Here is a 13,574-nt window from a genome sequence, read left to right as displayed (position 1 = left end):
TTAGAACTATTATCAATAGTTTTATGTTACAATATATATGCCGCATGGACTACTAATTCTTGCTAGTAATTAAGTTACTACAAGTGTTAGCAACTAAAATTAAAAGTAATTAAATTACTGTAAATGTTAGTAATTAAATTACTAACAACTACCGAATATATGTTGTTGCTATGCTATGCAAAGTAAGGTATCCATAGCAACCAAAAAAAAATTAACCCCATAAGAATTGTGAATCTTATTTTAATACATACCCCAATATTGTGTACTTAGCGCAAATAAAATACTGTTAAAACAACAATAATGTAAAAATGAGTTGTTGCTATGCAAAATTTAGTACCATGGCAATCAAGTTAAAATATATACAAAATTTGAATCGGGATTTAAGGGGACAAGCAATCAATTAAAACTCGATTGAAGCATCATATAGCTCAAATAAATATAAGACAGCACATGGCAAATTGTGGTAATTATTAGTAAAAGTGCGGCAAAAAAAAAATTTCTTAGGGAATTTTTTTTTTAATCTGTGATTTTCAAAATATAACTGAGATAACATGCTATGACAAATTTATTTCACACATTGGTTTTTCTTATCTCTAAATACTCTAGAATAACGTACTAATTTTTGTTTCTGAAATATGTAATTGAAATATAACACAACGTTGATGTCACCGTTAATTACTTATTTATATATATATATATATATAAATTTTTTTATTTTTTTTATTTCAATATTCAAATGCTTAGAGTCCTGACTAAGGGATTTGATATAAATAAATTATCAATAAATTTCTCCTAATGGATACTAAAATTAAATTAGTTTTTACAAGATTAGACAACTAAAATTTTTCCAATTTTGTCCACCTACTGGCCCACTGTGCACTGTCACTTATAGACTGATTACTACTTTCGTGTTCCTTTCTCTATTCATTCAGATTTGAAATGGATGACATTGATGGAACGTTTCCAATTTTAATTTTCTTTGAAGGACTTATTTTTTTAAGATCATTAGGCTTCATTTGCTTATACTACTTATATCATATCATTGCACTAGTTACATACTACTAACTTATATCATATCATCACACTATACTATACATATTATACATACCATATCATCACACTACTTACATAGTTGTAACCCTTTCTCAACTCAGAAACACAAAACTTGATAAATAAAGCCGCTGCGCAGAGAAACAAGTTAAGCGCAGTTCTATCATGGGCATGGTGGGGATCAAACTCAGAACTTCCCACTTACAATGCCAGCGCTTTACTTCAACACCACTACTGAGGTATTTTTATTTACATTACATTTTGTTTTTTAAAAAAATTTTGATTTTTTAAAAACTATGTACTTTATTGTTAATCTTTTTTAAAATAGTTTTCTTAGCCTTATGATATGACAAAAACAAGATTCACGCAATAAGGTTTATATTTGTTGTATTTTTTGAAATTTTTATTGTGAAAGATTTCACAAACGTTTATAAAACTCATAAATGTAATAGATAACGAATAAATGTTTTATAATATTTCATATGTTCTGTGATACATGACATTCTCAGCTAGATACTCAATTAGTTTTTGATAATTAATTTTTTATAATAATTTTAATTCTATTAACCTTAGTTCTTTTTGTCGTTTTCTGTTTACTATGTGATGATTTTTCGTATCTATGCGATGGTTGTACGTATCTATCGATTGTATGTATCTATTTAATTATTGTACGTTTTGTTACTATGTAATGATTGTACGTGTCTATGTGATGATCCTACATTTCTACGAGTTGAAATGTACGATCATCACATAGACAAAACTGATGCAACGAGTTTTAGCACTTTTTACTTATAGTTTTATATATCAAATAAAAAGTTTAGTTTTTACTTTGTGTGTAACGACGCTGTTTTTACTTTGTGTCTAACGACGCTGTTTTTACTTTGTGTTAAACGACGCTGTTTTTACTTTGTGTGTAACGACGCTGTTTTTACTTTGTGTGTAACGACGCTGTTTTTCATTACAGGTTGAGCTAATGGAGCATCTTCTATTCAAGTTTTCATACCACCCATTTTGGCAATGTGTTTACATACCGGTATCAAATACATACCGTTTACGTGATTATGACTCTAATCGTTTTCTTATTAATCGAACATTAACTGCTGTGCACCACGTTACTCCTAATTTAATGGCTATCACTTTACCTGAAGGCCGGTTCCATGTTATATTTTTTTTCCGTATTCCTGGTATCTTAAAGATTGCAGCACTAATTTTTATAGGAGTTGTTTTATACAAACTTTTCTATTTTTCAAGTTGTGCGTTATTTGCAATAACAAAACAAAAAACTAACAACAACAAATAAAATTTAGTTTTGTGTTATTTTTTTTTGTATAAATCAATCAATAAATCAGCTAGTTGCCAAGTTACTCAGTTAGATTTGCTGAGCCTTTATATCGATTTTATATGTACCAGATTTTACTAATACGTTTAAATTTTTTTTCTGTTTTTTCGTCAAATATCAAAAGTTTATGAATTTTGTAAGAATGTATTTCTACATTTTGAAATTTATCGTTTTGACTACAGTTTGCTGTTGACTATCGAGCTAATTTATTTTATACATGTATTAATTGTAAATAGCTATAGTAATATAAATTAATTGTAAATAAATAATTATTTATAAATTAATAAATTATTAAAAGTTCAGAATATGTCAAATTTAAATTTGTTTTATTGAATTGAACAATAAAAAGATGTTACAATTTTATTTTGAACCCCTTCTTTTTCTTCATATCAAAGCACACACAAAAAAATTAAATTAAACGCATGCTGGTTGTGTTTTATTAAAATGTTGTTTGTGTTATGTTGATGATGTTGGTTGCGTTTTATTAAAATGCATGTTGATTGCGTTTTATTAATGATGGTGACATGATGAGTGTTGCTGCAGCAAAAGCAGCATTTTAAAGAGTTTACTACCGTTGCATCAACTACATCCTGAAATGGTTTATCCAACGGTTTGCAAATCTGTTTGCGAAAAAGTGCTAAAATTTTGAATAGCCTTTAAGTGGTTGGGTATTTAAACATTGGGTATTTTTTCTTAAGTTCTATGCCGAGTTTGAAGTAAAAAGATTTTGTTTTACTATGGTGAAATGGTGACCAATCTTTTATTTCATTATAAAGTCACTAAAATTTCTAAACTCTAAATGTGGTCGAACTTATAGTTGATATTTTAGTTTTTTCTAGAGCTGAAGAATCCGGCCCCGAAATGAGAAGAAAGTCAACCAACCATTCAATTTCCAGTCAAAGATGTTGCTTCTACCTGCGTTTTCACTTTGAGGTTGTCGGATAATAGTTCCCAAAGTCACTTTCAATGCATGTTGGAGCAAGAATGCAACGGTTTTTGTCGGTGTCAGCCATAGTGTAGATGTGCGTGGATTTGTTATTGCGACAACTAAGTGCATTACTTTGCACTTTTCAACGTTGAAATGACGTATAAATTAGTATTATTATTAATGCAGTCTGGTAAGTCATTAACAAGGAGCACAAGTAGCATCGGTCCGATGACTGACCCTTGAGGGAGGCCAACTGCCATCTTTTTTCCATTCGGACGTTTGTTTTTCAATTGCTACTCTTTTTTGTCTGTTTTCTAGCCAAGCAGTGATCCATGAAGCAGTGATCCATGAAGCAGTGATCCATGAAGCAGTGATCCATGAAGCAGTGATCCATGAAGCAGTGATCCATGAAGCAGTGATCCATGAAGCAGTGATCCATGAAGCAGTGATCCATGAAGCAGTGATCCATGAAGCAGTGATCCATGAAGCAGTGATCCATGAAGCAGTGATCCATGAAGCAGTGATCCATGAAGCAGTGATCCATGAAGTAGTGATCCATGAAGCAGTGATCCATGAAGCAGTGATCCATGAAGCAGTGATCCATGAAGCAGTGATCCATGAAGCAGTGATCCATGAAGCAGTGATCCATGAAGCAGTGATCCATGAAGCAGTGATCTATGAAGCAGTGATCCATGAAGCAGTGATCCATGAAGCAGTGATCCATGAAGCAGTGATCCATGAAGCAGTGATCCAGTTAAGTAACATGAATTTTTGAAGAAGTTGTTAGTGTGGCACTGTTTAAAATGCTTTGACGAAGTCATTAAAAATTATGTCAACAAGGTTACCCGGGTATACTGCGTCTGTGATAATGTCACGAGATTCTATCAGGTTTGTTAAGTAGCCTTTTTGATGTACAAACCCATGCAACAAAATAGAACAAAACATAATTTAGTTGTTATGGATTACTCATGAAACTTTCGAATACAATTTGAGTTAGGTGTAAAGCATAAATGAACTTTACAGTTCTCACAAAAAACTTTCCAGTGCAGTCTGGATACTTACAATGTCTTTTTTTGTCAAAAAAAAGAAGGAAAATGACACATGATATTGGCTCATCTGAGATGCCATTATTATCAACTTCTTCATCTTCACAGTTTTGAAATGGAAGATTTATTTGCTGAACATCATCATCTTTTTTAATTTTCCAAATAACATTTCCTTTTTTTGCTGCGGTTGGTATGCTGGTTGTGGTGGTTGCAGTAACTGCTGATATTTTTTAGCTGATAACAGTTGTTCTTGTTGTTGCTCAATACCATCGGAAGTATCACTATCCCATATTGGATGCAAAATATTTGTTGCCTAGCTGCGATAAACAAATGGGTTGGTTGCAATTATTTTTCAACTTCTTTTTAAATTTATTTTTGAATAAGTGAAGCTACTACAATGTTAAAGTTTGGTTACACGCAAGTTTCCAGTGAAAAAAAAAACGTTTGTCCTACATGGGTTCTTATGTGGGTTTCGTGTGGTATTCATGGGAACCCACATGAAACTTAAATGAGACAAATGTTTTTTTTTCACTGGGTTGATATTAAAGTCAACTCGCTTGCATCCAATTGAAGCTGGTGCTACATGACGTTCAAAAATTCAAAAAGCAGTGAGTTGGTAGAGTTACTATTGCTGGTTGTGGTGGTTGTGGTGGTACTGATTTTAAATCTGTTGGCTGAGATGATAAAGATTCAGATTAAGATCACAGTGTTTCAAACATGTTAGTAATTTATAACTTTGAATGATCAATTGGTTGATGTTGATTGGACACAAACAGGTATTTTAAAAATCCAGTAACTATTCGGGTGCGTATAAAAACTTCACTAGAGTTTTGTTGAATTTTATATGCTGTGGGTTTAAATACTTTATACTATTTCTTGTGCGCAAGATGCGGCACTGTAAGAAGTAACCGCAGTGCAGTGGTTAGAGTTCTGGCTAAACGTTCTATTTTTCTTTCGACCTAACTTTTATTCACAACTATTTAATTTAGGCATTTGACAATTTTTTTTATAAAAGATTGCATAAAGATGACCAATTTAGTTACATTTAAAACCTTTTAAATATTGAAAAAATTTAAAAATTTAGATACGCAGAAGTAGTTCGAAAAGTAGTAAGCGAAAGAACTAAGTGGGAAAATAATAGGTATGAAGGTTTTTTATCATTGACAGAGAAAAAGCATTAAAATCCAAAGTTTCAAAGAATTGCGTCAGAAATACGCAAAAAATATTTAAGACGACGGGTGGCATCCGACGTCAGTATCTAGAAGTTTAATAAAAACTATTAAACGCAAAAAAATAAAAACAGTCAGAAAGAAAGTAAAAATTGCATTCTTTTACTTACTTTTACTACTTTGAAGTAATTACTTTGAAGTAATTACTTTGAAGTAATTACTTTGAAGTAATTACTTTGAAGTAATTACTTTGAAGTAATTACGTTGAAGTAAGTACTTTGAAGTAATTACTTAGAAGTAATTACTTTGAAGTAATTACTTTGAAGTAATTACTTTGCAGTAATTACTTTGAAGTAATTACTTTGAAGTAATTACTTTGACGTAATTACTTTGAAGTAATTACTTTGAAGTAATTACTTTGAAGTAATTACTTTGAAGTAATTACTTTGAAGTAATTACTTTGAAGTAATTACTTTGAAGTAATTACTTTGAAGTAATTACTTTGAAGTAATTACTTTGAAGTAATTACTTTGAAGTAATTACTTTGAAGTAATTACTTTGAAGTAATTACTTTGAAGTAATTACTTTGAAGTAATTACTTTGAAGTAACTACTTTGAAGTAATAACTTTGAAGTAATTACTTTCAAGTAATTACTTTGGCCAAATCAACCAACACAACTATAAAGATTCTAAAGAACTGAGCGTTTCCATCTGTAAATGTTTCAAAAAATCATCTTTAAAATGAATCGTAGCAGTTATGGCGCTACAAAGCAAAAGAAAACAATGTAGATTTTTTGCCTTGGACAACTCTATCAATAGATTTGAATCCAATCAAATCTTTTTGGGTCTGGAAGGACAAAGAATTAGGTAAAGTTCGAATAAGATCCATAAATAGCCTAAAGTAGGAACAAGATACTATTTGTAGAAAAGTTCCGGTAAGCAGAAGACAGCATGGCTCAAAATGAGATTTTTTTAGCTTTCAAAAAACCACACATTGTATTGATAAAATAAGAACGTGTTCATAGGCGTTGAAACATAGGGTGCAGGATGGGCAACTGCCCACCCAATATTTCTGTACCGGGGGCAGAGAATATCCTCTGCTCCCCCCCCCCCCTCCAAAATATCACTATCCGCGATTCAAAACAGCGATAATTTTATGCACTCCAAAGAAAAAAAACTTTTGTTGCAAAAGTTTTTTTTTTTTTTAAATAACTTTTGCATTCGATAAGAAAGTATTTTTGCTTAGTGATATTTGTATTTGTAAGTTCCTGATGTTGATGTGTATTACCGTGAACTTTCCTATGTTAGATTAGAATTCAGCTTTAAAAGTTTTAATAACAAAGTATGTAGAGTCAAATACTTTTCTGTTATAAAAGAAAATATCGCTCTTATATAAATCGGTCGCAAAAAAATTAATTTTCAGTTTTGAAAACGTCAAAACGCAACTTTTGAGAGATTTTTTCAAAGTCATTATCCATGACTTTGAAACAATCTCTCAAAAAAGAGAACTAAATTAAGAATTTATCAATAGAATTCGATTAGTAAAAAAATTTCATTGTACAGAGTATAGAGTACAGACTCCATGAAAATGAAATAAAATTTAATTTAATTTTTAATTTAATCGACAAGTTAATGTTTTTGTTGATTCTGGCTTTTCCAACTGGAAAAAAGGAACCGAAAAACTTTCAATTCATGAAAAGTCACAAAGAAGCCACAGAGAAAATACTGTATTCCAAACAGACTCCTATATCTATAAAGTAATGCAGCCACACTAGCCAGCATGCCACTGCAAAAGTTTGCCAATTAATGTCTATGTTGCAGTTACAGCTGCAACTGTTTCCACAGTTGTGTTGTGTTTATCTGTTCCAATATCCGTAGCTGGTTCAGAAAAGTGCTTCAGTGCATTGAGACGGCCTAATACTTCGCTGCGGTCAACAATGTCACAGAGTCGCCTCACTCACTTTAATTTAATGCACATTAACAAAGATTACCTAGACAAGGTTGACATTACAGCACTCATGAAGGAGTTTGTGACTAAAACCTGTGAACGTTCATCCGTATTTGGGCATTTTTTACAGTAACTGTAATTGTTTTTGGTAGATTTTGTTTTGTACCAAATATATAAATATAATGATTTAAAAAGGATTGCAAATCTGCATTTAGCAGGGTTAGTTATGTCTAAAAAAATTCCAGTGGGATAATGCCCCCAAACACCCCATTCAGGGAGAGGTAAACCTCCCCAAGCTCCACCCATTTCTGCCCCCAGTCTTTAAACACTTCCAGCGCCTATGAACGTGTTAGAAAGCACCGCTACGAACATGCTTAGGGGATGCTGCTACATCGACTGAGGAGTTGGGTTAGGGCAGGTATAAATCAGTCAATGTAGCAGCACTCTTACATTTCTCACAAAAACAGTATGATGTCTGATCTGCGTTTTTTGAAAAACTCAAAAACCTCATTTTGAGCCATACTATCTAACTTCTGCGTACCAAAAGTTCCAGCCAAAATTTGCAACAATCTCGTTGCATCGCTTGCAAAATACCACGCTGGAGATATTTTAAATTCTAGTTTTAATATATCGCAGTTTTTTTATTGATATTTGCTTTATAACTTGTTTTATAACGTTTTTATATGCAATTGTAATCCGAATCTAAAAAACATCCCCTTTGACAAAACTTGTTTGCGAATTTTGAATGCGGTATTCCGCCAAAAATATTAATAATAAGTGAAAGTATATCAAAGTATGTTGTTTATTTTGTGTGTAATTTGATAAACATTGATGGCACAGCATATATCTTAAATAGGGTGAACATATATAAAGAGTGAACTAAAGTTTTTGTTTTATCTTTCAATCACAAAAAAGAAAAATATTTTCATTATGTAATTATACATTTAATGTAGTCGAAATATTGTACTATATATATATATATATATATATATATATATATATATATATATATATATATATATATATATATATATATATATATATATATATATATATATATATATATATATATATATATATATATCTATATGTATATATATATATTATATATATATATATATTATATATATATATGCATATATATTTATATAAATATATATGTATATATATATATATATATATATAAATATATATATATATATATATATATATATATATATATATATATATATATATATATATATATATATATATATATGTAAATTATGTTAGTGTATTTTACAAATAGAGTGCTCAATGTTCTTAAAGAACAGAGCAATAAATTAGTAAAAAACACTTATCTAACTTTGATCTTCTACTTGAAGTTTCACCATTGCTGGATCATCAGGAAGAGTTCTCTTCCTGATGATCCAGCAATGGCGAAACTTCAAGTAGAAGATCAAAGTTACATAAGTGTTTTTTACTAATTTATATATATATATATATATATATATATATATATATATATATATATATATATATATATATATATATATAGAGAGAGAGAGAGAGAGAGAGAGAGATTTTATATATATATATATATATATATATATATATATATATATATATATATATATATATATATATATATAGTACAATATTTCGACTACATTAAATTTATAATTACATCATGAAAATATTTTTCTATATTTTAATATATATATATATATATATATATATATATATATATATATATATATATATATATATATATATATATATATATATATATATATATATATATATATATATATATATAATAAATTAGTAGAAAATCACTTAACAAAATTTTTTTTTATTAAACACTGTGTTTGTAAAACCTGATAAGTTGATATGAAAAGTATAACAAATTCATTAAATGTTACATTTTTGTTTGTAACTGAATTTCTCCATTTTCTCTAAACAAATAACTTAAATAAAGCTTCACTTGTAGCACTTTGTCTTTTTTTATTTTGACTTTTTTTCTAATCAAAATAAAATGCTCCCATAACGGCATTTTTAAATTAAAATAGCATGATAAAAAGAAAGTATGAAAATATATATGATTTTTAATAAACTCTTCTAAAATTTTTAGTTTCATGTTTTTAATTCAATGTTTTACAAAATTAATTCTGTTTTAAAATTTCTTAATTTATGCAAACTTTAAAAAAGAATACTTTATTTAAACAAAAGAGTTTACAAACAAAATGTGAGTTGCTTTTTTTACTCAATTAGTTTATGTATATAAAATACGAATCCAGTATATATACTATCAGGGGCAATTCTAGATTGTTTCGACAGCGCCAGCCATATTTGGGTGCCGCCCAAATTCAGAAATTACAGACTTTATTTTTTTTACTTCGATTTAATTTTTGTAAACAATTTTAATATAAAAGCATCTATATAGAAAATTCCGTGATTCTTTATTGCTTAATCAGCATAGTACCAATAGTGTGTTTAACAATAATTAGGAAAGTATTATAAATTGTCTATGATGATTTTAATTGAAAATACTATTTAGCGCAGAGAAACTTTAAATAATTTTTAATATCATTAAATTTGAAAATGGATAAAAGAAAAAAGTTTTAGTATCATTTGATATGGCAAAAGGAACAAGAAAAACGTAATAAAAATCAATCTAAACTAAATACTTTTTAAAGTTCAGAAACATCTTATAGCTCCAACAATGATTCTGAGAAAAATTTTTGCCATATGAATTTAAATCAAATGAAATAAAAGAAAATGAAGTAGATACAAGTAAAACTGAAGAATCGACTAAAACAGAGAATAAATTAAAACTGAAGAGCTATCGACAGTAAGCCAACTTCAAAACACCATTTTTGCAACTTTAACAAAAAGGAGCACTCTTTTTGTATATGGGAAGACTCTTCTTCAACCAGTAATATTAAAGACTCTTACAAACTATAACATTAAAGAAATAGTTATGAAGGGTTCATAAATCGTCAGTCAAACAGCTACCCAAGAAGTTGTGATAATTGTTTGTTCAGCTCAAGTTTTTGTTTGCCAAAAAATTTCGAACTGTGAAATTCATTATAGATCAAGGCTAATTTACTCTTAAAAAATAAATAACAAGTTCTCTTTCTGTTGTAAACTATATAACAATACAGATATTTCCCTTGCGAGAACAGGATCTGCTGACTGGAAACATTTATCACAAAGCTTAACAAGGCATTAAGCAAGTGTTAATCATATTGAAAGCTTTGGCATATGGATCGAATTGAAAAAAAGACTTTGAAGTTCAAAAGCTGTCGATTCTTTAACATAAAAGGAACTTCAGAATGATATTGATTGTTAGGATGATGTTATAAAAGGGATAATTTCCATAATCAGTATGATGGCATCACAAAACACAACATTTAGAGGATCTGGTAAACTGTATGAAGAAAACAATTTTCTGAGAATCGTTGAACTTATGGCAGAAGTTATGGCAGAAGTTGACCCAATTATGGAATATCATTTTTCCTATGCATGGGAAAATCCAAACAAAACACATTAAGCAAAAATATCCAAGAAGAAATTGATTAGTCAGTGGCTCAAACTACTGGGAGGGGGAAAAAATGCGGAAAGCCAAATATTATTCCATTATTGCGAATTGCATACCAGATGCGAGTCATCAATCAGGAAGAGTTAACTCTTATCATACAATATCTAGTCATAGAAATGTAACAACCCAGTGGTGGTTGACATTCAAAAGAGTTTAAATTTTATTTTTGTTGAAAACCATGTTCGTAAATTTTTGAAATTCCTGACTTTTCTGATGTAATATACGTTATAAATTTAAAAATGTGTATAAATAAAGTTTAATTTTACAAGTCATGGGTTGGAGCAAAAATTGTGGTTTTATTGAATGAAAATAAACATCCACTTTAAGATATAAGAGGTCAGACATTTTAAGATATGAGAGGACAGGACAATGGTGAAAATATGAGAGACAAAAACAAGGGCTTACAAAGAAAATTTTAAATAGAAATAAGCAAGCCTTTTTTTCTCTTGTACGGCACATTCAATTAATCTTATTGTTGATTTTGTAGAGGCTGGATCAGAAATTGTGACACTTTTTGGAATTATTCAGAGCCTTTACAACATTTTTTCTACTTCCACAAAATGTTAGATTATATTTTTAAAAACTGCCCATCACTAACAGTTGAATCTTTAAGTGGTTCAAGATGAAAGAGTCACATCATAGCTCTGAAAATAATCAAATTAAATGAAACAAATTTATAAAACGCTGCATGAAGTTGCTAAAAGTGATAGTAATGGAACCACCAAAGTATCTATTGCTGAATCTATTGCTGCTAAAATGAATACTTTGGAATTCATTTGTGGAATTGTTATTTCACATAATGTATTTAACTAAATAAACTACACAAACAAAGTTTAAGTTCATCAAATGTCAAAGTTTTCATAGAAGCATTAAAATCTGCTGTTAGATTTTTTTAATCCAGTTACGATTAGACTTAATTTGATAAGTATGTTACCACAGTACAAGTTTTGGTAACAACTTTGGATTTAACATTTGAATGTATCAGTTTCTAAACTAGAAGAGTCAGGAAGTGCTTCAGTCATGCTATTAAATATATGAATAAAAGCATTTTGAACACTTTTGAACAACGTCTACGTTTCAGTTCTTATTTGAAATTCCGAATATTTCAAACAACAGTGGAAATATATTGAGAAATAATTGTAATTTGTTGAAAAAAGTTTTAACAGACAAAAATGACAAGGATATTTCTGGTGAAGAATTGATGACTGAACTTTGTTAGTTGTCACAAAAAACTGATAAAAGAAATCCATAAAATATTCTAACATTTATCATGATCTTGATGACATTTAACATGATCTTGATGAAATATTCTCCAATACTTGTGTCACATTAAAAATCTTGCTAATGGCTCCAGTGACTGTCTGTCAAGGTGAAAGATCTTTTTCCAAACTAAAGTTGATCAAAAACTATTACAATCAAACACCAGTCAAGAAAAACTAAATAGACTTTTGATTATTTTATTGAGAGCAAATTAACTAAGTTGTTTAAATATTGTTTAGTTTAGGTTTCTATAAAGTTTCGAATGTTCAAAACTTTTCTTTCAAATTTGAAAATTCAATTACATTTTTATTCTTTTTATGTATAAAAGAATAATCAGTTGTGCATGAATTTAAAGATAAATACCAGAGTTAATGAATTTATTGATAAATACCAGAAGTTGATGAATTTAATGATAAATGCCAGAAGTTAATATAACTTTAATTTGTTTTTTTCAATTTGAAATAAAAATTTGAGTGACTGTTTCTTTATCGAGAATTGAAGTGGTGTTCTTATAATTTTGCTTCCGTTTTTTTGTGTGGATATTATACCCTACTCACCTTACTTAAATACACCATTTTAAATAGTTGATATTTTTAATATTAAAGTATAAAGCTTAAACTGCTGTTAGGGCAACTTTTGCCCAATTATCATAATGAGGATAAAAGCTTCATTCATTCAAGCCAATTGTCTTTTGGCATTTTTTAAAGGTTAATTAAGAATTAGGGTGGCAGATGTTTTTTTTCACACATTAAGGAATGCTCACAAGCCAGCTCTGTACATACAACAATATTTATGGCAGGTGTTGGCACAGTCAAAATTTTTTTCCTAGAATACCCCAAGACTGTTTTTACTAAGACTAAGATAATAAATTTACTGACTTTTTTTGTAAAACCAAATTTATTTAATTTCTTATAGTTATCTTATTAGTAAGTTAAACAAGTATAAACTGCATCTCTATAAAGGGTTGTAATTGAGAAACATTAAAAAAACATTTAGGGCTGAAAGTGCTGAAGTATATAAAATTTCTTGTATAAATACATTTTTTTGTTAATCACTTTTAAAGTAAAAAATAAGTTTGCCTAAAATAAAATTAAAATGTTTTATTAAAATAGTTTTATGCGTAATATAAATAATTTATAATATTTTTGTGATCATAATTATATCGAAATAAATTATTTAATGGTTTTGTTTATTTATATATTTATTGATGTGATCTATCATTAAATAAACAATACATAGTTGTATATCTTA

General features: G+C 28.8%; 1 protein-coding gene across 1 annotated transcript in view; it reads left to right on the top strand.

Annotated features, from left to right (window-relative positions):
• Window positions 1–2,488, top strand: part of LOC101237644 (uncharacterized) — a 66,920-nt gene extending 64,432 nt beyond the window's left edge. The window contains exon 9 of the mRNA XM_065786725.1: window positions 2,015–2,488. Coding sequence (XP_065642797.1) covers window positions 2,015–2,350 — 336 coding nt within the window. The 3' untranslated portion in view covers window positions 2,351–2,488. The remainder of the gene's footprint in view (window positions 1–2,014) is intronic.
• The last annotated feature ends 11,086 nt before the right edge of the window (window positions 2,489–13,574 follow it).

This window comes from Hydra vulgaris, chromosome 01, assembly GCF_038396675.1.
Source record: "Hydra vulgaris chromosome 01, alternate assembly HydraT2T_AEP".
Lineage (NCBI taxonomy): Eukaryota > Metazoa > Cnidaria > Hydrozoa > Anthoathecata > Hydridae > Hydra > Hydra vulgaris.
Note: the sequence above shows the minus strand (reverse complement) of the source record. Positions and strands in the feature narration are given on the sequence as shown.